Below are 27164 nucleotides of genomic sequence, written 5' to 3'. Positions count from 1 at the left end.
CTATTCGCCATGTTGGCCCACATTTTCAGATTTACCTACCGATTTATTGTTTTGTAATAATAGCATGTCTCTTTAGTCCTAGTCATTAGTTACATCTTTTATTTAATCAATACTTTGGAAAATGATCTGAATCGATAAGAAATATTGATATTGTTGTATGTACAGTGCATCTCTAGCTAGGTTTATTTTGAAAAGTCATTGTCACGAATATTCAGTGACATCTTTGATTTTTTTTTAAAGTTACTTGTTCTACTTGCTCCGATTGCTCGTGCTCCCCTGGATTCTTCCTGTGATTACTTCTTGCACACAGCGACTATGCATTTTTAGATTTTGCTTTATGATTCCAAAGCATTTGTTACATTTTTTTGTGTTTTAACTAATAATAGGCTTCAATCACATTAATTCATTAATCGTTAACTGTTTTTTTGTTTGCTCTGCGGTCTGGGAAGAACTCATTATTGAACATATTTGAACATCTGCCATTGTCTTCCTTTTGTTTTTTGACAGTCAGCTGTTTTCTCCATTCTCATATTCTCTAATATTTAGTGGGGGCGGTTGGATGTTTAAAGATCAAAGTGTAACTTCAGAGATAAAAATTAAAATAATTTAGTTAATTACTCATTTCCCCATATCACATTGTTCTTTATTCCTTTAAAGTGTAATTTGGTATTGTGGGGAATTTATTGATGTGGGCATTGAAAGTGTTGTTAAATCACCTGCTAGGACAATAAACTCACAATAAACATGATCCAAGCCAGTTTCGATGGTAAGATGAAATTCAGTTTTGTGTTTGATATTTTGTAATGATAATTGGCTGTGTGATTATATCTCAAATTAGAAACCGGTAATCCATTGATATAGTTGAGTTTGTTCAAATTTTACATGAAAAAATCAAATAAATTGTAGTTTAATTAGCTTTGGAATGGTTTTACTTATCCCTTTGTTGCTTTTATGGTTCACTTGACCTCTGCGTTTAGGTCTCAAAGAGAAGATAGTATTTTAAGCCAGGAGAGATTTAACCTACACTTTGTTGACAATGTGTAATAGCTCTCAAATATATTAGTCATAATCAAATCAAATTCTCATATTGTCTAGTAAATATTCAAAGTTTACAGATAACAACATTGATCTAGAACAACATACAAATCTCTTCAAAATGGACAAGTAAAATCTCTCATAGAAATGAATTGATAGAACCAAATTAACTCATAATTTGACCTTACCTAGCTTATACATGTATAAAAAATATTTAATATTTAGGATGTAATTCTGTGTTTCAGTATTGAGAAGCTTGCTAAACTCAGATGTTCCTGCCAACCGGGTGACTGATGCCAAGTCTGACACATACAGTTCTAGACAGATACATCTGCGAGAGGATGGCCTTGTCCTTTACTTACCTCAGAAGAACTCCAAAAATAAGAATGAAAAAAACACTTTTGAGATTGTTTTGCACAGACCTACAACTGAAACACTAGTTCAGACTTTCAGGTAAGGTGTTACTGCTTCTAACACATTCAAGCTAAAATAAGGCTTTGTAGTTTATACCGAGCAAGTAGCTTAAATGATGCTGAGACAAAATTTGTAATTTTTCATGACAAACTTCCCCTTTTCATTGATATAGCCAAAGAGGTAAAATTATCCTATATATTTAGATGGTTATTTTAAGTAATTTTTATAGATGTGCAATGTTAATGGTCTCCAAAAGCTGTGTGATATCCTCATAGAGCATCCCTCATGGACGTTAGCACATCTGGCTGCATATTTTGCTTTGTATGATTCATTCAATGACCCAAGAATCAATTCTTTTCTCAATAGCAGTGATGGTGAGAAGAGCATGTCTCCGCTGCAAGTGGCTATTACTACCCTTAACTTGAAAACTGTGCAAATGCTGGTGGCAACTAATTGTTCTCTAGAACATTTAGACAACGATGGAAACTCAGTTTTTCATTATGCAGCCAGCACCACCAAAGATATTATTGCTGTATGTTTGCTATGGTTTTTGGCTACTTTTAATAAATAATGTGCTTTTTTAAGGCCTTAGTTCAGGGGAACTCTTCAAAATGTCTGAACTTGTTGAATAATAATGGATATACCCCCTTGCATATGGCCTGCCGTGCTGATAAGCCTGATTGTGTTAAAGCTCTATTAATCGCAGGGGCTGATGTCAATAAAACCGCCACTGGGGATGGGGATTATATGGAGCCTGGATATGTAGGAAATTTCCTGCAGGTACACTGAGATGTTTTAAGGTGAAATAAAGGGGTTTATGAAGGGGGGTTTCAGGATAATCCTAACACGTTACACCACAGTGACATGAAGAATGGAGGGACTCCTTTGCATTGGGCCAATTCTCGCGTTGTAATCGAAGCTTTAATAGAGGTGAACTGCAACATAAACGCGGAGAATTTTGAACGTAAAACTGCTTTGCATGTCATGGTAGAAAGGCAGAGGTAACGATTTAATTTGAGGTTGAATTTTGACTCAAAATTTTTCGTTTAGACTCGATTGTGTGGTTGCACTTTTGAGTCGACAAGCCAAAGTTGATTTGCCCGATAAAGACGGGAATCGGCCAATTCATTTAGCAGTCAAACAAGGTCATTTGCCAATTTTACAAGCCCTCATCGTGTTTGGAGCCAATTTGGATTTGTTGAATAACGCTGCCGAATCTCCTAGACATTTGGTTATCAAAGGTACAATGCATTAAATTTTGTTTTATTGTTTATTCTTCCTTTTGCGTTGCAGACTTGGAGCCTAAAATTTTGTATTATCTACACGCAGTGGGAGCACGCAGGTGCAGGGCTGACATGGTCGGTTGCACTGAAGGCTGTATACAGCATGGCACTTATGATGGTATTCCTCCACCCAAGGTAAAGAGAATTTTTGCGGAAGTGTTGTGGTGTGATTAAATCAATAAAACAGACCACAGACAATATTTTCGTGTTTTTTCTATTTATATTTTCGTTTTTATGCTGTCATCAAACGCACCGTCTGTACTTGTTTTCTCATTACTTAAATAAAATATAAATTTTACCATGTTATTTAACGTTCACGGTATAGTCAAGAATACCAACTAACTAATCAACCACTTGATCATTTTTAACAAAATGAGAATATTTTTGATGATAGCTTGTCTATGTTATCAAAACTGTTGCTTCATCATTTCCTCAAAATTTAAATTGGAAATATATTTGTTGTATCCAAATCGGCAGTTTACCTCATGTTTACGTTACAATACAAAATAATTTTATTAGGTTTGTAGATTAAAATATGAATAAAATATTGTTTAAGGTGATTGGTCCCACAAATCGAGACATGCTCAACCAAATGTTGGCAGTGGCTGGCATGGAAGTGACCGCCAGAAAGTATAAAAGGCGCGATATCAAAACGGGGCGATTGCTCACCCTGGACGGGGGCGGTATACGAGGACTGGTATTAGTGCAGATGCTGCTGCAATTGGAGGCTGCATTCCAGAAGCCCATTAATTTTTGCTTCGACTGGGTGGCTGGAACAAGCACAGGAGGAATTTTGGCTTTAGGGATCGCCTCTGGAAAGTCCATGAAAGAGTGTCTTTGCCTCTATTTCCGACTTAAAGAAAAAACTTTCATTGGCAGTCGGCCGTATTGCAGTGAGAACCTAGAGAACGTCATGAAAGAGACTTTTGGATCAGAGACTGTCATGTCTGACATAAAGCATCCGAAGGTAGCAGCCACCTTAATAAAAACACAACTTACACCTCATGAATTTTTCTAAATAGGTAATGATCACAGGACTGCTGGCAGACAGGAAACCCGCAGAACTGCACTTATTCAGAAACTACAACAGCCCCAGTAATATTTTAGGGGTGAAGCATGATTCACCTTATGAATTACCCCCTCCACCTGAGCAGCAATTTGTGTGGCAGGTTGCCAGGGCCACAGGAGCAGCCCCGACTTACTACAGGTACTTTTCAATCTTTCCTTAAGCACCCTTTTTTAAAAGACCATTTCAGAATGTTCCAGAGGTATTTGGACGGGGGCCTGATAGCCAATAATCCAACTTTAGACGCTCTCACGGAAATACATGAACACTGTTTAGCCCTCAAGGCTATGGGTAGAGAGAGCGAGAGTTGTCCCGTCTCGGTTGTAGTTAGTCTGGGAACAGGTTTGTTTATATTTTTATGTAAAAAATATATGTGAAACTCTTTCGGAAAATTCGGTGAGATATTTTAGTCATACCCTGTAGAACCATTCCTTTATTTTTGGAGGTTTATGTGTTGTCTTTGAAATCTTAAATTTTGTGTTTTGACGCCATTAAATTCTTTGCAGGAGTAATTCCAGTCACAGAGCTTAAAGCTGTAGATGTATTTAGGCCGGAGAGCATATGGGATACCACTCGGGTGGTTCTGGGCATTCAAAACTTAGGAACACTCCTTGTAGATCAGGTAAATTCTCATTGAAATCCCACCTTGAAATTTAGCATTTTTTAATTTTTTACATATTCACAGGCCACGTGTAGCGATGGTCGAGTAGTGGACCGGGCTAGGGCCTGGTGCTCCTCCATAGGAATTCCCTATTTCCGATTTTCCCCCCAACTTTCTGAAGAAGTCGCTATGGATGAGAAATCGGACGAGAAGTTGTGCAACATGCTCTGGGAGACCAAGGCATACATGCACGAAAACATGAGCGTAATACGAGAATTGTCGGATTTGTTGAGTCGAGGTTAAAGCAATTTGCAGGTGTGCTTATGGCACGTCCTCGCAAGTGTTTTTGTGAATGGTAAAGAAAACATTCTCTAGTGAGTTTTTCTTACTTTCTAGGCTGTTATTAAATTTAACCTATGTTAAATTACTAGATTTATGTATTTATTAACACGATTGCGGCCATTTATCTAGTTGAACGCATTAGAAATTGCGGCCCTACGTCTTTAAATGTTGTGTTTTTATTTAAGATGTGCCACTTATATAGTTGAAAAAGTGTTAAAAAGAATTTAAAATATAAAACTTCTTATTCTTGTTTTAATTGCAGTCACTTTTGTATGTTTTAAGTTATCTTTTTTATATTAATATACGTTATTTTTACACTTATTACAAAGTTTTCAAAAACAAATTAAACTCCTCAATGGTACTTTTTGCCACCTCAATGGCAAAATGCATATCTGTGCCTTTGACCATACTGTCTAGACTAATATAATTGGGTTTTCTTGGATTGAACTGGTCCCTTCTCAATTTCACCAAGAACTGATGCCTCTGTTTAAGCCGGGTTGCCCTGCAACTCAAGGCCCCTGGAAAATTCAATAAACATTCATAAGGAATATCCATCTTATTGTTCAGATATTCGAAAGTTTGGAGTAATCTATGTTGCCCTAAAATTTAATTTTTATTAGAGAAATTCAAATGCCCAATTTCTTTGAGAGTTTTCACCATTCATAAGTATTTGTGGTTTGACTAAAATCAGCTGCTTTATATCATCAAGACTAAATCCCATTTCTTCTTTAATTACAAAGATATTTACTTTAATTTTATCTTGGCTCCATGTAATAAGTTGGGGCTTCATGCTAGCTATTTGACGCACTTCAATGCCAGTAAGTTTGAAATTTGATTGGAAAAATCCTAATTTGTTGTCAATGTCTTGGGTGCTGTGAATATCTTAATATATCACAAACATTACACATATACAATTTTACCTATGACTTAACCAAAAAGGGTTTTTGCTCACAATCCTGATAATGGCTTCATCACTGAAGTTTTTTGACTTCAAATAGTTCACTCGAATTTCCAAATCTTCAAGCCTCTCTTGAAAGATCCTTGGGTTTTTAGTAATTACATTGGCCACCAGTTTCAAATCCACTCCCAAGTCATTGAAAAACTGTATGTGCCTCTTTATGTCCTCGAAGCTCAGCTTGAGCAAGAAGGAAATTGTTTCTGGTTGTTTCTTTTCAATGTGGTGTAAGTCAACTCCAAGTTTGACTAATTGCTGAATTAGTTCCGATCTATTGGCATAGGCTGCTAGGTTGTAGGTGGGTTTTAGATACGTGGAAATGTAAGAAATATCTTCGGAGAAAGGTTTTAAAACTGAGGTTTCTTGGTCGACTACGCTTAAAGGGAGCAGAGATGTTTCGGGTTGGGTGCTCTCGGAGCATGTTTTTTCAGTTAGTTGCGTTACTTGAGATAAGAAGCATCGTACGTATGATATTTTACTGAAGGAGAATTGAGCATAGCGTTTTAACATCTTTAAATTTTAAAAAGAGTAAGTTTCTACTAAAGGAAAAGCCCACCATCGTGTTTAACCTTACTTTAATTAATTTCTTTGACACATACTGACTTGTCTGGAATGTATTTTTCTTGTTTTAAGTACATTGTCCAGAAAGAGATAACAGATGATTGGAGTTATTCTTAGTGATAAAAAAATTGCGATTTTTTTCTTAATAATTTGGTCGTGTTTGGCTGCAGCCATTGTTTAAGAGATGGTGCTAATTAGGTGAAAGGTTCATATTAAACTGAATAAACATATCAATAAACGACATTGGGAATTCAGACACGTGACCAGTAGAAAATAGAGTTCAATTTAACGGCAGGGTTGTAGTAGTTTAGAACTTTATTTTATGTGGCTTTTGTCACTGGGAAATGATAAGTTTGGGACGAAGTCTGTTTTGATGGGAGGGAAGATGACACAAGCACTGAGACTAGGGTTGTTGAGTGAGTTTTAGGACTTTTCTACATGACTACTTGAAGTTTTTTATAATTAATTATGTATTTAAAATATACAAATATTGAAAATCACGTTAAATCTATACTTATGTTAAAATATTTCAGTGGCTGAAAAACCATTTGAACCTGCAATTTACAAAAAAGGTGCATTAATTATTTTATATTTTTTACTAAAATTGCTGAGATACAATTAAATACTTCCCAGGGGCGAGCAATTATTGAATTAGAGTTTATTATTGAACATATTTAAGGGAAAAAAGTTCGAAAGATAGGTTAAGTTACACTTTGAGGCCACAAATACTTATTTACCTGCTTAAAGAGCCTCCAAATAGGACTTCTTTCGAGCGTAAACCCCTAGACATGCCAGCATGCCTAGGGCTGTCAGGGTCAGAATTATTAGGAGCGCCATGGTATCTCCGAAGTCAAACATTTTGTGGCTTCTCTTTATGTTAAGTAAACCGATAAAATAAATAGAGTTTTTATTGTTTAGTCGAAATTATTGTTCTACAATGAATCTAACCTAAAATAAAATTTTTTAGTCATTCTGACACTGGCATAAAAGAAAGATAACCACTTTAATTTGTTAATTTAAAGATATTAAGTTGGTATGTGACGTCATGATGAACCATATCTTGAATCTATTTGTAGATACAGGACATGCTTCCTTTAAAGCTGCTATGTTTTATAAAATGTTGAATAAATTTGATTATTAGTTCGGTTTAAGTAGTGCTGAAAGTGTATTAAATGCTAGTAAGAGTGGTGAGTCTTTTTATCTAAAACGCAAATTGTCAATTTCAGGATTATGTAATTAGTGATTAAATAAATAGTACAAAAGTAATTATGTATATTTTTTTAAGAAACTTATATGAAAACGTAGATAAAATGACCGTTTATGACGTATGATTTAGAAATTATATTACCTTGTACGTATCAAAATGATATTTGACACTGTCGGTATCATATTCTTATTCTAACCTTACAATTCCGTTCCCCTGATCTGTCAAAACAACTTCACTCATCATCATCAACCAGTATAAATTGATTAAAAGTTGAGTTTTTCTCGAATTAATTTATCCTCCGGCAAATACTGACTCATTCAGTGTTCACTTTAAAGTATCATCTCCTCTTATCTACATCGTGATTCAGGTCATCGGTTGTCATTCGCCGTTAAAAACCCAAAAAAGGCAACCGTTCTTCAGCCGCTCCCCATTCGCCACATATTCAAGCAATTCCAAACCCCCCGAATAAGTGAAATGAGCGTTTTGGGGTTTACGGATATCGTGCAGGGTCCCTTGATGCAATATTTGCGCCTTTCCCAGGTGATAGGGGGGGACGTAGCTGAGCATTCAAGACTTGTGCAAGCAGCTTTTGACGCCCAACTCCAATACATTGCCCTGGCAGCCGAATCGACTCAACCGGGACAATATGACATCATCACTCTTTTGAAGCCTACAAGCGACCAAATTAGCGCCATTCAAGCCTACAGGGAGAAGCACCGAACTTCCCCTTTTTTTAATCATTTATCAGCAATTAGCGAGAGTATTCCTGCCTTGGGTTGGGTTGCCATAAGCTTTGCACCAGCCCCATATGTGAAGGAAATGAATGATGCTGGACAGTTCTATACTAACAGAGTTTTGAAAGAATGGAAAGAGAAGGACAAGAATCATGTGGACTGGGTTAAGGCTTGGGTACAAACATTGGCCGGTAAGCTTAAATTGATATCAATTAGTGAAGGGGTGTTGATTTGTTGGTGTAGATTTGCAGGTATTTATTAAGCAGCACCATACAACAGGATTAGTTTGGGGAGGAAAAAGTGCTGTGAAAATGGTTGCAGGTCCTCCACCACCACCACCAGGATGTCCACCCCCTCCTCCAGTTATAGATTTCACGTCCCCTGCAGGTGATGCAGGTATTTAATTTTTCTAATTTTGTCCCTATCTCTAATAGTTTTCAAGACATTTATACTGGTTATGATAATTGTCCTTTGCAAAGAACATGTCTGACATAAAAGGACATGTAAATTTTTTTCACTTGGTATGCATTTATATTGCATTAATAAACATTACCAAACATTCACTAAGCAACCACTGATAAGCTTCATAATGGTTTATAGGAATTTTTAACAAGATGACTTCATTAATTATTAACATCTATTTGTTATGAATTAATAAGGCTCTTTATTTCAGGCTTGGACAGGTCAGCCCTCTTTGCGGAAATCAATCGAGGCTCAGACATTACCAGGAACTTGAAGAAGGTGACTGCCGATATGCAAACTCACAAGAACACCGCGCTAAGAGAAGGTCCGGCTCCCTTCAAGCCCCCACTGCCCAAAAAACCTGCTGCGTCCACGAAGCCAATTACCGCAGATAAGCCTCCGGTATTCGTGCAGGAGGGCAAGAAATGGCTGATTGAATATCAGAAGAACAGGGCTGATTTAGTGGTGGAGAATGCTGAAATGAACAACGTGGTCTACGTATTTAAATGCGAGAATTCTACCGTCCAAGTCAAAGGCAAGATTAACTCTATCACGCTGGATTCCTGCAAAAAAACTTCGATCGTGTTTGACAATTTGGTTTCCTCAATTGAGTTCATCAATTGTCAATCAGTGCAAATGCAGGTGCTTGGCAAAGTTCCTACAGTTTCCATTGACAAAACTGATGGCTGTCAGGTGTATCTCAGTAAAGATTCCTTGGGCGTTGAGATTATCTATTCCAAGTCTTCGGAAATGAACGTGATGGTGCCCAAGGGGGACGATTATGCAGAACACGCCATTCCTGAACAATTCAAGACTATCATCACTCCCAAAATGACCCTGCATACTGAGATTGTAGAGAACAAAGGCTAAGTAAATCCTAGGTTGCCCTGTGAGGGATTTTCGGGGTGTGTTTAGCGTTAGGGGTTGTTAGGTTTAGCACTTATCAGTATATTGTTAGGTTAGTCAGAAAGATCCCTTGCAGGGTTAAGAAACGACGTGGAAAGTATATTTTTTATTGTTTCAGTTATAATTTTGATGTTTTATGTAATTTCGACAAATGGTTAATAACCTTATTTTTAAGGAATTTTAAGATCAAAGAAGAAGCATTTTAAGGCCCTTTGGCACATTCCTACTTTGCAATTTTTGATATTTTTTTATGTGTTCTTTGTTAATGAACAATATTATTCCATATTTCTCCATCCTTACCCATAATCTAACCTTTTACCTATATAATTTCTTATCGGTTTATTTATATTAGCCTTTAGCGCTAGGATAAAAAACACGTATCCATTAACCGTATGTATAGCTTTTTAATAAAGTTTTTACGCATTAAGTTTTGTTTGTTTTGTTATCCTGTGATTGTCTTCGTCTTACTATTCTTATAATATATAGCGAAATGGATCGTTCGATCAGGAGCAAAACATATCTCTGTGCATCGCGATTCTTAAACAAATTGTGGCAATTTCGTTATATACCATATCGAGAAGTAAAGTGCATATCTCGGGAGTCCAAAAATACTGTCATAACAGATTTAAAGCTGTTGGCTAATCGTTAGCGATTAAAACTGATAATAAATTAATTTTTATTTCACATAAAAAATGAACAATAAGTGTTTAATATCTTACAAATCTGCTCGAACTCCAAAACCAGCTGCTGGTGGTTCCCCTTTCAAAGAAGAGGGTTCTCCTAGAGGTTCTGACGCAAATCTACCACTCCTGCAATCTTGGATTTCAGCACCAACATCCTTAACATAAACCTTCTTACCTAGGGCCAGGCTTGGGTTTCCTACCAGCCTTCAAATCATTCAAAATTTCATTAGTATCCTGGACAGTTAGGTCCTCCTAAATGAACATCTAAATTGGAAGGAAATTACTGAAAGATAAAAACTTACATAATAATCATCATTTATTGCCACCATTGGGGCATTGACACAAGCCCCTAAGCACTCCACTTCTGAGATTGTGAACATCATGTCTTTGCTTGTCTCCCCTACATGAAGATTTAAGTTTTTCTTAATTGCATCCATCACTTGGTCTGATCCCCTCAGCCAGCAAGGAGTAGTAGTGCATACCTGAACATGGTATTTACCTGTGGGTTTCCTAAAGAACAAAAGTAATTTATATACTTTCAATGTTAAAGCTGTGTGGCACCTCATAAACATGGTGTAAAAAGTAGCAACTTCATATACCCGCATCCTAGGCAAGTTTAACATGTCAGCCACATAGTGCATAGCTGAGATGGGCAACCAGCCATACTGTCGCTGGGCTAGATCGAGAAGAGGAATTAGGGCTGATCGCTTATGGCCTTCAGGATATATGGCCAAAATCGCTTCAGCTCGCTAATAACAACGGATGGTTATAACAGCAAATAACAGCAGTATCTTTACCTTTTTGTTTCCTTCATTAAACTCAAAAGGAATGTCTGGATTGTCTTCAGGACTGTCTCTGTGAACAAACAAGGAGTCGTGTTGAAGAGTGGTAGAAGTTTGCAGGCTCCTTAGTCCTAGAGAACGTCGCTACAGCCCAAGTTAAGGGAGTAAACATCAGTTACGTAAGTAGCGCTTAAATGGAATTAGTGGCAACTGAATACGTTACCAGGTTACTGCCAATGGTCCTCAGCGTGGGTAACATCGTATTTGATTAATTGAAGAAGACTTAAATTTCTTTTTAGAGAAAACTGGTGGTTTTTAATGTTTTTATTTTGTGAGTTAATAGGTGACACTTAATGACAGATGAAGAAATTTTGAGGTTAAAAACTCAACACAATAATGAAAAATAAGCTTCGCAACATCGGCCATGTGTCTACGTCATCATAGGTCGAAATTAATGAAACAAAAAAGTTGATTTTCTTCTTGATTGATGAACATAAAAAATTGATTTTTTTCATGAATTAAAAACAAAACCTAATTACTTAAAAAAAATACAATCTACTTAATACACAACAGTCTTAAATGCTTAGTTCTGAAAATCAATTCAGGCAGTTCTCCTAGCGTTATGAGGCCGAAGGGACAGGAACCGCTATCTCAGTTTTAACGTCCTTATCGCACTGCAATTTTTCCACTCTCTTGTGGTACTTTTTCTGATGCGACACCATGCTGGAACGCGATACAAACTGCTTGCCGCAGGTTTCGCAAGTGAATGGCCTATCTCCTGAAAAAAATGGGTGCAGAACAGTTGACAAAATTTTAATAATTACCTGTATGACTTTTTTTGTGATTGGCCATCGGGGTGAACTGAGTAAAGGTGCGTCCGCAAATATCACAACTGCAAGAAAATGACGCTTCAAAAGGGAAAGTTGCGTTGTGACAATTACCTATAAGGCCTTTCTCCAGTGTGCATTCTTCTGTGGCATTTAAGGGCGTCTCTCCTGGCGAAGGCTTTACCGCACATTTCACACACGAAAGACTTTTCCCCTGTGTGCACTGTTAGATGGATTTTCAAATCTAGAGAGGCCAAGAAACCCTTGCCGCACACCTTTAATGAAAACAAGCTACACGCAATCCATTGTAAAATTTTTGATGAAAATTTGTGCCACCAGGTATAGATGCCAATGCTTTCTAAAAAGTCACTGACGTTTATCAACGAGCTCTCTCGATCATCCTATCTCAGACATACTAAAGACATTCCCTCTTTTTCTTTCACATATTATTCATTACATCACCGCCTTGGTACTTTACCACTCTCGACGTACACCGTATACCAAAAGAAAAAAAAAACAACTAGCATTTCTTTTCTGAACAACATTACCTCGCAGATAAAGGTTTTCTCCCCCGTATGAATGCGTGAATGCGTCTGCAAATAACTCTTAGACACGAATCTCTTTTCGCATATTTTACAGGAATATTTTCGGTTATCCACCCCTGAATGAATCTTTTCGTGCGCCATGCACAAGCCTGAAAACAAGGATTATGCATATCAGCCACTAGACCTACGACTTAGGACATACTTTTCGTAATGAATCCTCTATTGCATATGCTGCAAGTAAAGGGCTTTACACCCAAGTGGCGGTTGGTGTGGTCCGACAAAGACTGTTTCGTTTTAAAGTTGATACCGCACATTGCGCAGTGAAATGGCTTTACATCGGAATGCACCTGAAAGTTTATGTTATGTCTATGTATTATATGAGATATTAGAAAAAGGAACCAATTATTTACCCTTTGATGGACCATGAGGTAACTTTTGCATTGAAACCCTTTCCCACAAGTCGGGCACCTCAGGACATACTGACCTAAATCATCTGTTAATCATTTATTAAAATCAATCAGAATTTTACCTGTGTGTTTGGCCTCATGCTGCGTTAACCCAATTTTGGACCTAAAGGCTTTATCACAGCTTTTGCATTTATAGGGCCTTTCGCCTGTGTGTTTCGTCATGTGCTCGGCTAGTTTATAATTTGATTTATATGATTTTCCACAAACTGAACATATCTTCGGACCTACTTTGCCTAAAAAATCTCTATCCTGAGCCAATACTTTAGATAAAATAGTTTTCTTAGTACCAATCTTTGGTTTTTCTTCCTCAGGAGGACCTTCTATTGAATCAACTACGGAAGGCAATTCCAACACTCCTGACTCATTGGAAACATCATCAGTCTGTTCCTGTTCTAAACTGTCTTCATTTCTAAAACTAAATGAATATATTATAACTTTAAAATAAAAATACTCATAAAATTTCATACCCTCCAATACTATCTAAAGAGATATCTTCTTTATAGTTCATAATTAACTGAGATTCTAAATTTTTCTCCCTCCCCTCTGGACTTTTAGAGTGGAAATAAAGGAACTTTTCACCATCCAACTCATACTTAAAACAACTATTTAATGTTGCAGGACAGTTGTCAGAGAGTGATTTAGACACAGATTTATCAAACAATAATTTGCTCAAACCTAATAAAAAAAGACACAATAGAATATAATCCTAGATCAAGATAAACTCTCAAACCTTCATCTTGGCTATTTGAACCATCCAACACTGTATCTTGATGAGCAATAATTCTATTAAAATCTGCATGCACCTCAACACCTAAACTATTATCACTTATTCCTCGATTTTCCACATAATTTGAGTCAGCAGTCTTCATATAAGTCTCACTCTCACTATGAGTATAAAGGTTACTGTGAACAACTGAAACTTCTAAATTTGCTGATTCGGTTAAGAGTTGGTCTTGAATTAAGCATAAGTTATCACTGGGAAAATTTTCAGGGTTTTGGGAAGCCTGTAAGGCTTCTAAGTTATCCTGCACACTCTGCAAGCTGTGGTTTGATAAGTCTTGCCCTAATTGATTTTAACTAAATTATACAAAAAATTAACATTGTGTCTTATACCTGTCACTCCTAAATCAAGACCTCCTAAGTGAGTATTATGCTGCAGTACTGAATAATCTCCCTCATCTGAGCCCTCTTGTCTGTGATCTAATTGAGGTATAGAGATTTGATCATGGGTATGCAAATCCCCACTCAAAATCTGGTTATTAACTGAACAAATTGAAACTATCTTTTACCAATATCATTCATGGGATTTTTATAATTACCTGGCACAATCATAACATTCTCAATCTGTACTAAACACTGCTGTGTGCTGCCTCCACTCTTCAGCTGCTTGTACACTGCAAGCAAAAACTGCTCAGTTCGAAAAGACCTATACTTGAAGTCCCAAAACATATCCAGTTTCACTAAGCAATTTCCGCACAACAACTTGGGAAGTTCATCTTGTTGGTGAATCTAAATTATTTTTCAGTGCAAAGGGTCCTTCCAGGAGAATTTCCACTTACCTGTATTTGCAGGCAGCTGTAGATTTTCTTACCAAGTTCGCTAAACGTGTGCTGATCGTCGAAGATATGCACCGCCAAATTGTCGGTCTTGGAGCCACACAACCTGCATAATTCCTCAAATTTGGTGTCTTCCAGTAGGGATGTGGTGCTTGCCATAGCTATTGGGGACGATTCGGGGTTTCGGGGTTAGAGAATAAGGCCACTTTTACTTAAAGACAACGCGAGCGCTTCGTGTGGCAATACTTAGTAGATTTTCACTGAGGCAATCATGATTTTTAGTGAAATTTTGAGGAATATTAAAATATAAATTTGGGAAAAGATATTGTAAACATTAGAAATGTCAGGGTGACAGTTAATGTCAAGAAAGGTGATAGCTCGACATAAAACAAATAATACTCTTGACCCTGAATAATTTTATCTCCTTCTAATACAATGATACATTGCACCAGATATATAGGCATTTACATATGGTCATTTGATAGTGCCCGAGATTTCCCGACAAGAACGTAACCAAAATCATTTAAGTCACTGTGATGAACAAAATTTAAAAATAAACAACTTTGTTCATTTTCTTTATCGTTAGTAATATTTAATTTTAATTTAATAGTGAGTCAGTTAAAACACACCTAAAACCCCAGCATTCCCTTAACTAATCAAAGTGATAAAAGATGTCTCAGTCATCACAACAAACTCAAGTGAATATAGATTAAAATCTCAAATCCTGGTTGAACACTTGCAAAACCCCTTTTCTAGATGTTAAAAAGGCGACCTCCACTGTGGCTACAGCAAGTCCTAGTACTAGACGAGAACATAACCAAAAAATTCGTGATATGGGGCAAAAGTTGGTCACCTTTACATTCTCTAAGGCTGCACTATCGAGCCTTGGAGGTAAGTTTACATTTCCAACTCATCTTTAGCTAACAAGTTACTGCATAGATTACATGTCATGGCATCCCTTGGTTGGCCTTTTGGATAGCCTTTACATGGTTGTTCAACATACCCAACTTAGTGCAGCTGCAGGTCAATATGATTTTGGGTTTGTTTGAATTAAAAATGAATTTTTGGGGGCATTCATAATGGAGTTTCTTGCAGCTTTGATACTTGACATAATCACCATTGCTTTAGTCAAGGCCTTCTTCCGGAGGCGACGTCCTTTGGGAAATAAACAGGATGCCTTTGCCGAAATAGGGCCTGATCAATTTAGCTTCCCTTCAGGTATGCTTTCATTGAGGAGGGATTAAAGTATTAACAATCTACGCTTCAACTTTTACCTTTTTAGAATTTCATTTAAATTAATTTTTTTCCAGGCCATTGTAGCAGGGCTGCACTAGTCACCTTTATTTTTATCTTCCTGTGGCCTCTGCCCCTCTTCTTTTTTCCCTCGTTATTGGCCTGGACTACCGCTCTCTGCGTAAGTAGAGTGCTGATGGAGAGGCACTATTTGTTGGACGTCTTAGGTGGGGTCGTTTTGGGATTTGTTGAGGGCACTCTGATGGCTCTGCTATGGGTCAGCGAGGATAATGCCAAGTGGCTGTTTAGCATTGTTTCTGATGAGAAATTGGACGGTGGCGATTATCACGTTTAAGGAGTACGACAGTTAGATGTTATGTTTTTAAATTTTATTAAAATTTCTAGTTTGAAATGTGTAGATTTTTTATGAGATTTACCCTTCCGTTGAGGTTTCCTCATATATTCACACATACCTGGGAGGTACTTTTACTTTTCCTGGAAGATCTGATAGACGTATTTGCTGTGTCTTAAAATGCGTAACTACTACGACACTATTTACCAATCCAGCTGCACGTTTTTTTTTTATCTCTTCGCACTTCTTAGGAGATTTCTCATTTGAAAATTCATTTGGCTTAGAAGATCAATTTTCGAAGTTACTAGCTTTCAAAATTGAGATTTATGGCGAGATCTGAAGAAAGCCACTATTTCTTACATGTCTCTAGATTCTTCATATCATAAGTATTGCGAAAACTCCCTCGTGCAATCGTGATTTCAAAAGTTAATATTGTGTTAAGCATGATACGAAAACTTCCCCATGGAATAATTTCAAAACTTAGTGTTGCGTTAAGAGTCGTGCGAAAACTTTTGATCGGTGACTCCTTAATTAGCACCATTTTTACTCAATTTGCTAAATTCTTTTCCATTCATGTTTTAAGTCGGGGTAGGAAATTGGCCCTTATCGCTTCGTTAAACCGGAAAATGACGCAATTTTTTGGAAAATTAACAAACCAAGATGGGCACTTACTTTTTCCCAGTTTATAAACGTTAAACGTCGATATTTCGGAAACTCTTGGAGCAATTGTTTTAAAAATATCGTATCGATGCGCTCTACGCCCTCTGCTCAGAAACCAAAAGAGTTTTTGCAAACGCATTTGCTAAATTTCTTGGTTTGTAAGATGCTGGGTTTCATTGGTACCTATTTTCGACAATTTTGAAGGTGCTCTAAAATGAAAAGGTTCAAAAATGCTTTCTCAAAGGCTTTAGGACTTCTCAATAGAGGTATCTAGGGTCAATGTAAGACCGATATCGCTTTATTAAAAAACGACACATCAAAACAGTTGGGAAACGGATAAATGAAATGCGACTTTTTGAGGGCACCTTGACCTCGCTTCCACGCTAAACACTTTTGAAATTTGGGCATAATTTCGGTAGAGTCGACCTCTAAAAATAGCCATGCGCCAACAAGGCAGTTTGGCTGCCGCACACGCGCATTCGCAAATTGTTCGGTTCCACCACTTCTCCAGACATTTCCGCTTCATTTTAAACCGACCGAGATTTGCAGCGATGGGCAGTTTTTTGGTGAAAAATGTCACTTCTGGATCACTGCTCAGTCCGGCCCTGAGTGCGGCTGAGACACCGACGCCCGCGTCACCTGGCCAAAATAGATTGGCCAACCAAAAATAGCCCTGGCTGAGTTTTTGGTTCAACATTAGACGGGCACCCGGCTACACGAAGGTTGTGCGTGACGAGCGCGAAAAGTGGTTGTTTTTCGAACGGATCCGGGGCGCGCGACTCTCGCACTTTTGCTACTGCTTTCCTACCCTTAAGACTACTTTGTTAACTCCCCTGAAGCGCGACGAACACGACTAGGCAAATCTCTTAAAAAGAGTACATAATTTTCTGTGAATTCTTAAAAAGCTTCAGCGTTTGTTCCTAATAATAATAGCGAACTCCCCCATAGCTCACGCATCCATCGCTTTTCAAATCCATGGCTGGCGTCCAGGGACTGTAGATGTATACAGTTACATAAACAATAATAAATTGGCGTGACCCTGAGTGAACATTACGGCTGCTTTTTAACTTGCAAATTTCCTTTGTGCCAAAGGTCCCTTTCTCATTATGCAAAAATAACAACAAATCACTGCAGACCAGTGGCTGGCGTGCGCTAAGTCAAGGTAATGATCCTAAGCGAGCCGTTTTTTTTTTCGAGACGATCTGCCAACTTTTAGGTGATGCACTTTCGTCACCTTAAAGTTGGCGTTGTTGCGATCCCCCAATAATAAACAAATTGATTGCTCTCCATGATCGATCTCATTAGCCATCCGAGAACTACCCGAACTATCAGAATCTATTATTTCCCAGCCCGCCCATATCAACCGTTTTACTGTTTTATTTTAAGCATGGAAATGACATTTTCGCCTCTAGAATTACCCGAGTGCGCTACGTGCTATTTAGGAGAAAATGGTGGAAATGGAACGCAGCAATAGACACCGAAGTCGACAGCGCAACAAAGGTCAGTAGTAGCGGTCCAACCCTCCTTAGTTGATCAATTCGTTAATTCAGCTAGGAAAGCCCCGAAGGTTCCCATCAAAACCTGGCGGTGGGAGGACGTGCGACGCGCCAGGAAACGCGGAGGATACCCCTGGACTCATCTCTACAAGAAGCCCTTCAACGAGGTGGTGGACCCGGATCAATTTACCATGGACGCTTTCAGGTAGACGCATCTTTGCGCTTTCAAGCAACAATCACTAACGGTTACTAATAGAAGGGCCAAGTCGTCCTCTCCCATGGGGAGGGTGGACATATCGGAGGTTTCCTCCTGGGCGGATTACAGCGGCAAAACGACACCAACGTTGCTGCAGGAGCTGATAAACGAACCTTTGGAAAATGTAACTGCCGCGAAGACCAGCAGGCCTGGATCGGTGGTTATTGAGGAGATTGACGATGATTCGCCGGTATGTTGGAAGTTTTTTTGAAATTTTGTGAACTTTCTGTGGGAGGTTTGAGAGCATTAGCAAGACTTTTAAATTTTTATGTGAAATTCGTGTACTTTTAGTGGAGTATTATCAGAGACATAAATAAATCGTCTCTGCGAAAATTCCTCTCTTGTCATGGTTTGAATTTGGTATACTGGCGCCACCTATATCACAATTAAGGGCGATGTTATCTCCAACTTTTCGTGCCCCCCACACCCCAATTCCGCAATTTTTGAGATAATGGAACGATGGTTGGGAGTCTCCACTTAGATTTGCTTCCAGAATCTATGAAACATTTCTTTTAGGGGGTACTTTAGTAGTTATTTAACTGGATTAATAACAGTGTTGCTTAAGGCGCCCATTAAAACGTCTAAAATCGCCGAATTTGCACGCCTAAGACTTCCTTTTATATGGTGCTAGACGCTGTCAGGATTGCGAAGACAGGGCTAGCTTTAGCAACTCTGGCACCCCAGGGAAAAATTTTAATCACTATTTTCCTACTCCCAAGGGAAAACGCCGACCAGGGAAGTCCACTGCTCTGGGCCGTCGCTCCACCCCCCATCCCCCACCCAAAGACCGCTACTGCGCGATTTTGACACACTTGTGATCCGGAGCAAATTTTTCTATGGAAACTAGACCACGATCAATACTCATGATTTGTAAAAAATTACATAAATTTAACAGTCTAACGATGAAAATGCACCAGAAACATGAGTTGTTCTTATGATTCTTTTCAAAATTGGACCGTCGGTATCTCAAAAATCGACGGAGTAATTATTGTCAAAAATTTATCTTGGCCTAGATCTTAGTAATCCCAGTTCTATATACGATTACAGGCTTCGAAATTGAGGGAATCGCGAGCTGGCAGTGCCGGGAGCTCGGTAATTAGTCAATACCTTGATAAAGAAGAACCGGAATCGGCACCCTCTAAAAAATCAGACAAAGCTACCAGAGCAGGTAATAAGTAACCACTGACCCTGAATACGCATTTAAATCTTACTTTGGTGGACGCACGACAGAAGAACCTGAAGGGGAAAAGAAGAGGAGGAAATCCATGGAGAGCAGCCACAGTCGGTACAGTTTTTCTCAACTGGGCGTGGTGAAAAAACTGCAGGACGTGAAACGCAAAATCAAGGTCCCAAAAATATCATTCCCGACTAAGAAGGTTCGAGAAAATAACACAAAAATAAGCAAAATTGTGTGATTTCTGTTGCAGAAACCGCGTAAACGTATCAGTCCCCCCAAAGAAGAGAAGTCCAAGAAGCAGCCCAAAAAATCAGTCAAACCGCAAGAACCAGTCAAACCTGTATATATTTACATCCCCTTGAAGCCGCCCCCCGGCCAGTCCGATGAGTTCTCTCATTTGGAGTTCCAACCTAAAGAAGGGAGCAATGAGAAGAAACCCGCGCTAAAAATCAATCCTGCGATGAAACAGCTGCTCAAGGATGTACGAAAGCTAGGAAACAAGGAGCAGGATAATGCAGGAAGGAATGAAGAAAATGCAGAAAGTCGGGAAGAAAATACGGAGCTTGAGAGCAGCGAATCACAACCTCAGAAACAAGAAGACGTTACTCAAGCAGGGGCATCTGAAAAAGTCATGGAAGTGCAGGCAAAAGAAGAACTGTGCAAGCAATCTGAAGATCTTGCATTAGAAGACGAGCCTTCTGACCACATTCAATCAGCGGACACACCTAAAACCGACTCGCAAACAGAGAAGAAACCTGCTGATGCCGACACGGAGATTGAAGAATCTTTCACTAAAGTGGAGAAGCCTGTCGAAGATTCCTTCCCAGGGGAAGGCGAAAACTTAAAATCCGAACCCGATATATTTGATAACCTCTTCAAGGCCAGTGCCTCCAAAGCAGGCCCATCTAAACCTCCTCTACCTCGAAATGTGCGCAGCAGAAGCGCGGAACCTCAGGCCAAAAGACGTCACTCTTTGGAGAGCAGCTACAGCAGGAAAAGTCTTTCACAAATGGCCTTTGTGAAGAAGCTTAAAGAGGCTTCGGAGAAGATTAAAAACGCTTTCTCTATGGAACATTTGAAACGTAAACTCTCGTCTACAAGGAAGAGGAAGCAGGAGGAAGAAAAGTTGAAGGAGGAGAAGTTGATGATGGAGAAAGAGAAGGGGAAACATAAGAAGATAAAGTCGACTAGCGTGGCCAAACCCGGCCAATTTGACCAAACCAAAAACGTGGAACCCGTTTACATTCATATACCCTTGAAGCCTCCTGAAGGTGAGACTGATGAATTTTCCTATTTATCCGAAGAGGCAGTACCGCAGCTTGAACCGAAAAAAGATGAGAGAACTGATAGTTTGGACAGCACTACTCCTAGTATAACTCAGGGAGATGGAGTGCACTTCATATTTCTGACTCCTCCAAGTGATGACGAATTACTGGATAAGGTTTGATGAGATTTCTTTTGCTGCTGATTCAAAAAATTGGAATGTTCCAGGACCCAGACATACCCGAAACGCCCTCTTCAGAAGAAGGTATATGCTTCACCACTTTGAGGAAGCTGGCCAAAGACGCCGTGGACCAAGTGTCCCCAGAGGATAAAAAGGCATTGGAAACTGTCAGCGAGGAGGTAATGGGAGAGAAAATATCTGAAATTGTAAGTTTGTTTGTTTTTCTGTGTGGATGAGAATTTTTGTTAATTTCAAGGGAGATTTGCCCGAAAATGGGACAATACAGGAAGTGCAGCCGCAAGAACAAATGGTCGTCGACGTCGAGGATGGTCTCAATGAGGCTGCCACTAAAACTGAGGACGTCTTGCTGAAGTCGGCTATCAAGTCCTCAGACTCAGCAGGGCAGGTTGGTGAGTACATGTAAAAGTATTTTATATTGGAATTTATTGTTTGCAGAAGCGAGTATCTTTTAAGAGGAAATCAAAAGCAGCGAAAGAGAAAAAAGGCGAGGATGGTGGGTATGAGATCATCGAGGCTCCTAAAGGGGAGCCACCTAAGCCGGAATCTTGTCCCGAAATCGAAGCAGAAAAGGACCTTATTGCTGGAGATTTGAACGTTTCAGTGGAAGAGGGTTCAAGTAGGTTCATCGAGGGAGATTTGCATGAGGACAATAAATGGTCGAATGATACAGGGTGAGCAACACAGTGACTATTTTAATTTTCAGGCTAGATCTATTAATAACACATCAGAAGTGTAACATTTCAATTAACGAGCCTCGAAGGGAAAATAATCCGGATAGTTTTCATTCACGGGCGAGCTCTTGGCAGTCGCTCAACTCTGCAGCCTTTGCAATTAAAAATAATTAACTTCGAAAATGATAGTTCATTATCCCTATCGGTTACGCCCTTGTATTTTCTATGCTGACTCAAACGCACAATGATGTCGCAATCGTCCGAAAAGACACATAAATTCGGCGATATATCACGACGAGAAGCAGCCAAAACGCATTAAAAATAGTTCAGCTAACAATAGCAGAAACCCGAAATAGCGCAGTGGACCGATGGTATTTGAATCGCGCGTTTCTCCTCAGTTTTCCGTCGGAAAAAAGAACCATTAAGTAACGTTTAAAGTGCAGAAATCGCGATTTCAAAGTCTCAGTCCACTCAGCCCTCATGGAACCCTCTCGTGGGTTTCGGCGACGCTCTTTTTCCGGGGGTCAGGCCGACCGCTCCCTTTCAGAGGGTTCCCGACGTCGCCCAAGAAAAACCGACATTTCTCGCGAAAGCTCGACTGGTTCGAGTGTTGCCTCCCTGGATGTTCGTTGCGCATGTCAGTACTATAAAAGCGATCAGCTGTTGCCTGACCGAAACGCGCAGACCGGCAGGCGACCTGTCAGCTACCCAACCTCCAATGAGGGCGTGAACGTCCGAAACGTTGCCGTCACCAAAACCGTTCATTTTCGGTAGGGACTTTGATTTATTGAAAATCCATTTAAAATCCATTTAAAAAAAGAGCGAATTTTTGAGAACCGAATATTTTTAGGTTTCGCAATTCTTTGAAATTTTTTCCTACTGAACAATTTTGGGAAATTTCAGGTTTAGAAAGTGGCCTAAAATCGATGCAATTGTGGGCAAAAATTTGAAGTGAAAAAACGACCTTTTTGTATAAATCGACACGAGATCATTTTCGTCAAAAGTTCCTTTTTGAATATCATGCCGATTTGAGTTGTTTTGACGATTTTACCTAACGAACCGTTCCTGTCAATGATAGTGACCACGAATACGAGCCAATCAGCGCCCCCGAAGACCTAACCGTGAACGTCTCCGTCGTGGACGGCGATAGCGACCCAAAAGTGATCATTAGCGCTACCGAAATTTTGGAAGCACCGACAGAGGAGAAGAAAAGATCCTTCTTCGACAGGTTCCACCGAGACAAAGGGGAGCGCAGGAAGAGCCAAAGTGACGATACGGAGTCCCGGAGTAGCCACAACCAGGAGAGCGAAGAGCGCGGCAAGAGCCCGAATAAGCTGCAGATGGCGCTGAAGCACGGCGCGGATCAAATCAAAACCAAGTCGAATCAGCTACGCGACAAGTTGTACAACATCCATCTGCCGAAAACACCCGAGATGAAGAAGCCGCAGTTCAAAAAGCCCGACTTCAAGGGTTTTAAGTTGCCGAAGATACCCGATACGACCACGCTGCACTTGCCGCACATCAGCTTGCCCGGTGCCAGGAAAACGAGCGAGACAAGAACTGTTGAGACGAGACAGTACTCGACCGAGTCGAACGCCGGTGAGAGATCCGATATTTTTATCTTTAATGACCAATTTAATGTTATGAAAATAACAGATGACTCGGAGATACAACCGAAACGACACAGATTCGACTTGACGTTTGGAGGAACCTTTCCCCGCTTCAGGAAAACGAAGAAACCTCGTCCCAATCCAGAGGTGGTGTTCGCCACGGTACCCAGAACCAAAAAGACGCCACCGGGATTTCCGGCTTCTTCTGAGGGCTCTGATCAGCCCTCGTTGGAGTTCCAACAAGGTTCTTTACTCTGACTTCATATGCCAGCTTTGGATATCATTTAAAATTTTTAGTGGAAATAGACATGGAGCTACTGAGACGCTATTCAGGAGACGATGACGAACCTGACGAAACAGACAACAACCAAGATATTAACCGTGCAGATTACGTAAGTAGATGGCAACACGGCAACTTTGCCCCCCCGCACGAAGAGCCCAGTGAAGAGGAGCGCATCATCGGTGAGCTGGTGGAGCAGCGGTTTGGGAAACTTCCCTCCCATCATGGGTAAGACTCTCCCATTAACCAATCCAGAGACCAAGAATTTTATTCTTTTCCTGAAGGAATGACTCAGAAACTTTAGAAGAACGGCTCAAAAGGGACGAAGAACGCCCCCGGTACATCGAAATTGAAGAGGAAGAGTTTGACATTCGTATGCTGGAGAAAGGTCACATGGTAACGGATCTGGACAACTTGGAGGAGGACCAAGGGGGTTCAAGTGAAGGGAGCGGAAGCTTGCGCAGACGCGGTCGCTTAGGACAGCTGGACATTAACTCGGACGAGTTCTTCGTGGTGCACGAAATCAGAGAGGGTTTTCAAACTCCAGCGAATGCTCTAGCTCAAATGAACGAATACGACCCTATTGGATCCAATAGAAGCCTGCCTGCGGCGCAAGAGCCGGCCAAGAAAGCACCGATCAAGAAGCCGAAGAGGAAAAAGACTCCGCACGTGTCTCAAGAGGAGATACCTGTGAGTGCCTGTTAACTCGATTTGTTCAGAGAACGAAGTTCTTTTTGACAGGGCGACGAAGAGTCGATAGATGGTCTGGAGTCACCTTCGCGACCCAAAAGGAGGAGCAAACGAATCAAAAAGAGAGATAAAATAGAGTCCATTGCGCCTTATCAGGAAACGATTACTATGGAACATGGATATCCATATGGTCAAAGGTAGGATTATCGTTAATATTAATTTTACTAAAAAACCATACTTTTTTGCTTGTTTAATGCCAGTATTCAATTCAACGCCTTAAAATTCTACAGGATAGACTTTCCCAGGGAAAGCCTCGGCATCTTGGGTGATGACGAGGGTGACGATCAAGAGCTTGAAGAATACTTGCGCCGACAGATAGTGGATCCGCCTCCCTTGGAAGCGCAGCCCAACCCCCCTCCAAGGAAGCATCGTAGCTTGAAGAGTCTCACCCAATCAGAAAACGAATCTATATTGATGGAGCAACAAACAGAGGCTCCTCCCAGGAGGCCTAGTAGAAGATCGCGATCTAATACCAGCACCATGTCCAGGAAATCTCCTCCTCTTGTTGAGGACGAAGTTTTCAAGAGGCAGCTTCAAGGTAGTAACGTTATTTTTTTCAACTATTTTTGTTTATGATTTTCTACAGAAAAGCTGAAAAATGCGGGTCAACCAGCTCTCCAGGAATGCGTCGAGGAACCTTGCGTGCAAGACATTAGAGACTACATGGGTTACTCGATTGTGGATAAATCCAAGCAACGCGATCCTCCCCTGCCTCCTCCAAGGACTCCTGCTAGACGAAAAAAGCGCTCGGTTGGTGTCTATCATTCTAGAACCTTCTTCAGTACTAAACCGCAATTTCAGGTTGAAACAGAGGAGCACAAATTCGCAACGGTGCCTCGCAGCTTCGGGGATCGACCTCCAGTGCGCCCTTTGCGTAACTACAGCACCTTAAGTCACGTAAGGAGCGCCCGCCAATCACCCTCCTACGAAAATAACGATAAAGAGAACGTGAATATGACCCAATACGTAGAAATCGACGATGAAGTCAATAAGGACTTGGTCTCGGGTGATGTTATCCAGAAAATGAGGCAAAGACCTTTACCGGCGCCCCCAAGACCTCCGCGCAAGGCCAAGACCTCCAGACACTCCCTGCAGGATATAACATCCCAATCGAACATTTTTTCTCAAGAGGAGACCGTCAGCACTCAAACCGAGCCTTTGCCTCCGGATTTTGACTGCGAAGAGGTGCGCCAAGAGCCCACAGATACCATAATACTGCCCAGAAATTCTGCGAAGGAAGACGTGGTTGTGCAAAGGTTTGAGCTGTACGATCCTCGCAAGGAGGTTCGAAAGGAGTTGATTACTCCCACTCAGTACTCATTTGAAGAGACTGTGACACATGGAACTCTGGTGGTACGGCCTTTGGACGGAACCCAGCTGGTGCCCGAACATCAGTTGTCTAAAGAGCGGATCGTGCCGGTCTCCAAGGAGGGTTCGGAGGAGGAAACGTCTGAGGTACCGGAAGGTTTTAGAATGCTCAGAAATCCGGAGAGTGGGGATGAGCAGATTAAGGTGCTCCAAGCCGACAAGCTTCAGGTGAGTGGACAACGGGCATCTTTTTTTCTGCCAAGACTGGTAGAATGACAATTGAGAAGTAAACAGAATTGAGCTAGACTTTGTTTAAATGATGATTTTTGAGTGTTTAAAACCTAAAAAGCATTTTTTTTAAACGGCTTTCTAGGTGGCCGACATGGACGTTGACCGCCTAAGAGTTAACCAGCTTATAACCTCCCGAATAGTGACGTCAGAAATCGACTCATCCTCCATCACCACTAAGGAAATCGCTGGAAAAGAAGGTCCCGTGAGATTGACCGATATGGAGCTGCCTCCGTATATCTTGGAGCAGCTTCTGACTAGACAACCGGATACTTCGCAGCAGCCGCTCGCCCAAAAAAAAACTCCAACTGATGCGCAAAGCCGCGACGTAGACGTAGAGCCCCCGCGGCCCCCACCCAGAGGCTGTACCCTCGAAGAAACGTCCCCCACCAGTCCCACAGCTTCCCCTAGGTGAGTGCGCGTCGTGTGATGGGAAGTGCTCATGTCCCTGAGGCTCATGCCGTCCCTAGAACCCAAATGCTGGAGCCTGAAGTGGACGACCAGCCTCCTCCTCGGCCTCCCCAGCCGTTGGAGAGTAGCCTCTACCTCCCCTCCCAGCCTCCGGCTAGTTTCTACGCCTTACGAGCCAAGCAGTTTGTCGATGAGAACATTCCAGCCGTACCGAGGCGGAGGCGGCACCACCGATCCAGACCTGTATCCAGGTCAGTTGCTCGTTCAATTTAATTAAACGCTTTTTGCAAAATTAACTATTCCAGGTCTCATTCAACCTCAGAGGAGCTATCCTCGACCACCGGAGGTCCAAACAGGTCCCCCCGGCTGACGCGCAGGGCTTCCGAGCCCTCGATATCTGACCTTTCCGGCCGCCTGATCCAGGCCTGCGGTACCCGCATCAACAACTCCTTGAAAAGACTGATCTACCACCTGACCGAGAACCTCCTGCGCAACGCCGACGGCAACCAGGACCTACACGTATTCATGATCATTCTCCTGGTACTGATTGCCGGTCTGATTCTGTTGGGGTACGGCGAGGAGCGCACCATTGTCCACTTGCACCATTGGGAGTTCTTCAACTCGCCCAAGGACTTGTGAAATTTGATTATTTGCCCATTTAACATGTTATTTCTCAATTAGTCGATTAAGGTTTTATTAATTGATCTTGAATGGTTTGTAGCATCTACGACTTCGAATTGTTACTTAGTTCGTAGAAATAAACACTTATCGTTACGCTGTT

General features: G+C 40.6%; 7 protein-coding genes across 9 annotated transcripts; 4 read left to right on the top strand and 3 right to left on the bottom strand.

The window, feature by feature from the left end:
• Positions 1–379: 379 nt before the first annotated feature.
• Positions 380–4997, top strand: iPLA2-VIA (calcium-independent phospholipase A2 VIA). Its single transcript, XM_066300944.1, has 13 exons — positions 380–766; positions 1281–1488; positions 1539–1629; positions 1679–1981; positions 2035–2229; positions 2284–2450; positions 2500–2690; positions 2743–2867; positions 3289–3699; positions 3755–3939; positions 3989–4140; positions 4305–4420; positions 4484–4997. The coding sequence occupies exons 1-13, from the start codon at positions 745–747 to the stop codon at positions 4700–4702; spliced, it is 2385 nt and encodes a 794-aa protein (XP_066157041.1). The 5' UTR covers positions 380–744; the 3' UTR covers positions 4703–4997.
• A 10-nt stretch (positions 4998–5007) lies between these two features.
• Positions 5008–7243, bottom strand: mTerf3 (mitochondrial transcription termination factor 3). Its single transcript, XM_066300952.1, has 4 exons — positions 6995–7243; positions 5662–6811; positions 5399–5613; positions 5008–5340 (listed from the first exon to the last, which is right to left on the bottom strand). The coding sequence occupies exons 2-4, from the start codon at positions 6204–6206 to the stop codon at positions 5063–5065; spliced, it is 1038 nt and encodes a 345-aa protein (XP_066157049.1). The 5' UTR covers positions 6207–6811; positions 6995–7243; the 3' UTR covers positions 5008–5062.
• Positions 7244–7673: 430 nt separating this feature from the next.
• LOC136349415 (adenylyl cyclase-associated protein 1-like) lies at positions 7674–9993 on the top strand. Of its 2 annotated transcripts, none has more exons than XM_066300951.1 (3): positions 7674–8389; positions 8442–8585; positions 8872–9993. In XM_066300951.1, the coding sequence occupies exons 1-3, from the start codon at positions 7939–7941 to the stop codon at positions 9528–9530; spliced, it is 1254 nt and encodes a 417-aa protein (XP_066157048.1). In that variant the 5' UTR covers positions 7674–7938; the 3' UTR covers positions 9531–9993. The 2 variants fall into 2 exon arrangements, with proteins under 2 accessions (XP_066157048.1, XP_066157047.1); XM_066300950.1 differs by having other exon boundaries at positions 7675–8389; positions 8442–8594.
• Positions 9994–10225: 232 nt separating this feature from the next.
• ND-24 (NADH dehydrogenase ubiquinone) lies at positions 10226–11419 on the bottom strand. Its single transcript, XM_066300953.1, has 6 exons — positions 11255–11419; positions 11047–11175; positions 10811–10998; positions 10552–10759; positions 10425–10501; positions 10226–10375 (listed from the first exon to the last, which is right to left on the bottom strand). Exons 1-6 carry the CDS (start codon positions 11288–11290, stop codon positions 10282–10284), a joined length of 732 nt encoding a protein of 243 aa, XP_066157050.1. The 5' UTR covers positions 11291–11419; the 3' UTR covers positions 10226–10281.
• A 147-nt stretch (positions 11420–11566) lies between these two features.
• On the bottom strand, positions 11567–14802 carry LOC136349412 (zinc finger protein 502-like). 2 transcript variants are annotated; one of them, XM_066300945.1, is made up of 13 exons: positions 14430–14801; positions 14190–14379; positions 13984–14133; positions 13601–13933; positions 13338–13545; positions 13158–13285; positions 12933–13103; positions 12814–12887; positions 12606–12750; positions 12407–12552; positions 11973–12133; positions 11856–11923; positions 11567–11809 (listed from the first exon to the last, which is right to left on the bottom strand). In XM_066300945.1, exons 1-13 carry the CDS (start codon positions 14583–14585, stop codon positions 11652–11654), a joined length of 2088 nt encoding a protein of 695 aa, XP_066157042.1. In that variant the 5' UTR covers positions 14586–14801; the 3' UTR covers positions 11567–11651. The 2 variants fall into 2 exon arrangements, with proteins under 2 accessions (XP_066157042.1, XP_066157044.1); XM_066300947.1 differs by lacking the exons at positions 11567–11809; positions 11856–11923 and having other exon boundaries at positions 11999–12216; positions 14430–14802.
• A 90-nt stretch (positions 14803–14892) lies between these two features.
• On the top strand, positions 14893–16071 carry LOC136349420 (polyisoprenoid diphosphate/phosphate phosphohydrolase PLPP6). Its single transcript, XM_066300954.1, has 5 exons — positions 14893–15124; positions 15183–15317; positions 15366–15465; positions 15522–15644; positions 15737–16071. The coding sequence occupies exons 1-5, from the start codon at positions 15098–15100 to the stop codon at positions 16012–16014; spliced, it is 663 nt and encodes a 220-aa protein (XP_066157051.1). The 5' UTR covers positions 14893–15097; the 3' UTR covers positions 16015–16071.
• A 1168-nt stretch (positions 16072–17239) lies between these two features.
• LOC136349336 (claspin) lies at positions 17240–27157 on the top strand. The gene is given in 21 exon segments (XM_066300816.1): positions 17240–17833; positions 18058–18171; positions 18222–18372; positions 18424–18613; positions 19471–19591; positions 19654–19799; positions 19851–21041; positions 21092–21250; positions 21301–21450; positions 21501–21736; positions 22815–23335; positions 23393–23590; positions 23644–23854; positions 23911–24316; positions 24368–24513; positions 24607–24914; positions 24963–25126; positions 25178–25912; positions 26058–26382; positions 26385–26634; positions 26689–27157. Coding segments are annotated over 20 exon segments (5994 nt in total). The 5' UTR covers positions 17240–17833; positions 18058–18119; the 3' UTR covers positions 27023–27157.
• The last annotated feature ends 7 nt before the right edge of the window (positions 27158–27164 follow it).

This window comes from Euwallacea fornicatus, chromosome 37, assembly GCF_040115645.1.
Source record: "Euwallacea fornicatus isolate EFF26 chromosome 37, ASM4011564v1, whole genome shotgun sequence".
Lineage (NCBI taxonomy): Eukaryota > Metazoa > Arthropoda > Insecta > Coleoptera > Curculionidae > Euwallacea > Euwallacea fornicatus.
The sequence above is the reverse complement of the archived record's forward strand: the minus strand, read 5'-3'. Positions and strand labels throughout refer to the sequence as shown.